This window comes from Panthera pardus, unplaced genomic scaffold (assembly GCF_024362965.1).
Source record: "Panthera pardus isolate Hobbes unplaced genomic scaffold, ASM2436296v1 HiC_scaffold_12, whole genome shotgun sequence".
In the NCBI taxonomy this organism is placed as follows: domain Eukaryota; kingdom Metazoa; phylum Chordata; class Mammalia; order Carnivora; family Felidae; genus Panthera; species Panthera pardus.
The window spans coordinates 52324047-52326027 of NW_026526677.1; the positions used below are offsets into that span (position 1 = coordinate 52324047).

The window sequence follows — 1981 nt, forward strand, 5'->3', positions numbered from 1 at the left end:
TACATTGGGTTAGATAGATAGATATAGTGATTATATAGGGAGAAGATAAAGGAAGTAGAGTGTATTTAGGGAGAATAAACAAGTTGATTCAGTCTTGAATATGTTGAGTGTGTGCTATAGACATTGATGCATAGATAAGTGGAAAATGGATTTGTATTTCAGAAAGGTATTTGAATTAGAAACCTAGATTTGGAAGATATTAGACTATATAAGTGGTTTAAATATTGTAAATGGATGAACTCAATCAGAGAAAATGTACAGAACTGAGAAGGGAGGAGAGGATGAAGCCCTGGAATCAATAACATATAATGGACAGATAGATGGAGACGGTGTTGGGATGGAGGACATAGGAGGAACACAGTAGAATGCTGTGTTGTGGAAACTAAGGGAAAATACTTAAAAAAAATAACAGATTGATTTATTGTGTCCAGTAATGGCAAGAGGTGATACAGAAGATCCATTCAAGTGGATATTCCAAATTAGAAGTCAATGAATGGTAGTTTAGACATCTCTAAGCAGCATGATTACTCTTACCTGTAAATGAAAGTAGACCTATCTTAATTCAGGCATTTGGATGTCTCACCTTAAAGATGTTATCTCAAGAACAGGGGATTCTCTTCTTTGTATCTCACTTTATTCTTTTGTGTTTCACTTTCAGGTTCTCTCTTCTCATGAAGGTGGTAGCCAGAGGTAGACACTGTGATAACCCCCCAGCAATGGAGAAATCATGATTTTTGTTTCTTTTCTCTCTTCCTTCTCCAAGCCATTGACGATGGCCCTTAGTAATTCCAGCTGGAGGCTACTGCAGCCTTCTTTTTTCCTGATGGGCATCCCCGGTTTAGAGGAAAGCCAGCACTGGATAGCAATGCCGCTGAGTGTCCTTTATCTCTTTGCTGTAATGGGCAATGTCACCATCATCTTTATCATCTGGACTGACCCATCCTTGCACCAGCCTATGTACCTCTTTCTGGCCATGCTCTCTGGCATTGACCTGGTGCTGGCGTCCTCCACTGCACCCAAAACCCTTGCAGTGCTCCTGGTTCATGCCCATGAGATTGGGTACACTGTCTGCCTGACCCAAATGTTCTTCATCCATGCGTTCTCTTCCATGGAGTCAGGTGTACTTGTGGCCATGGCTCTGGATCGCTATGTAGCCATTTGTCACCCTCTGCACCATTCCACCATCTTGCATCCAGGGATCATAGGGCGCATTGGAATGGCAGTGCTGGTACGGGGGTTACTCCTCCTCCTCCCCTTCCCTATCCTGTTGCGGAGACTTATCTTCTGCCAGGCCACCGTCATAGGCCATGCCTATTGTGAACATATGGCTGTGGTGAAACTTGCCTGCTCAGAAACCACAGTGAACCGAGCTTATGGGTTGGCAGTGGCCCTGCTTGTGGTTGGGCTAGATGTCGTGGCCATTGGTATTTCCTATGCCTTCATCCTCCAGACAGTGCTGAAAGTACCAGGGGGTGAGGCCCGACTTAAGGCCTTTAGCACATGTGGGTCTCACATTTGTGTCATCCTGATCTTCTATGTTCCTGGAATATTCTCCTTCCTCACTCACCGCTTTGGCCACCATGTACCCCATCATGTCCATGTTCTTCTGGCCACACTCTACCTCCTCGTGCCACCTGCACTCAATCCTCTTGTCTATGGGGTGAAGACTCAGCAGATCCGCCAGCGAGTACTCAGGGTATTCTCCCTAAAAGGATGGATCTGAACACATCCCAGTTATTATTTTCTGAGGCTCTGGCCAAAGGTACTGTCAGGAACCCATAGCTGGTTTAGGCTATGTGGATAGAAATCATTGCACAGTGAGGGGTCCTTCCAGTCCTGCTATCTCACGGCAAAGAACACCCCTGGGCACTTGGCTCCATCACTTATTGGATTACTTGGATAGCAGGATTTGTGATTATTTTCCCCATCCATCCTTTTTTTTTACTCTTGATACCAATATTTATATACTCCTTGTGGTGAG

The 1981-nt window shown here is 44.8% G+C and overlaps 1 protein-coding gene across 1 annotated transcript; it reads left to right on the forward strand.

Moving 5' to 3' along the window:
* Positions 1-706: 706 nt before the first annotated feature.
* On the forward strand, positions 707-1723 carry LOC109261338 (olfactory receptor 52L1). Its single transcript, XM_019439890.2, has one exon. The coding sequence runs from the start codon at positions 728-730 to the stop codon at positions 1721-1723; it is 996 nt and encodes a 331-aa protein (XP_019295435.1). The 5' UTR covers positions 707-727.
* The last annotated feature ends 258 nt before the right edge of the window (positions 1724-1981 follow it).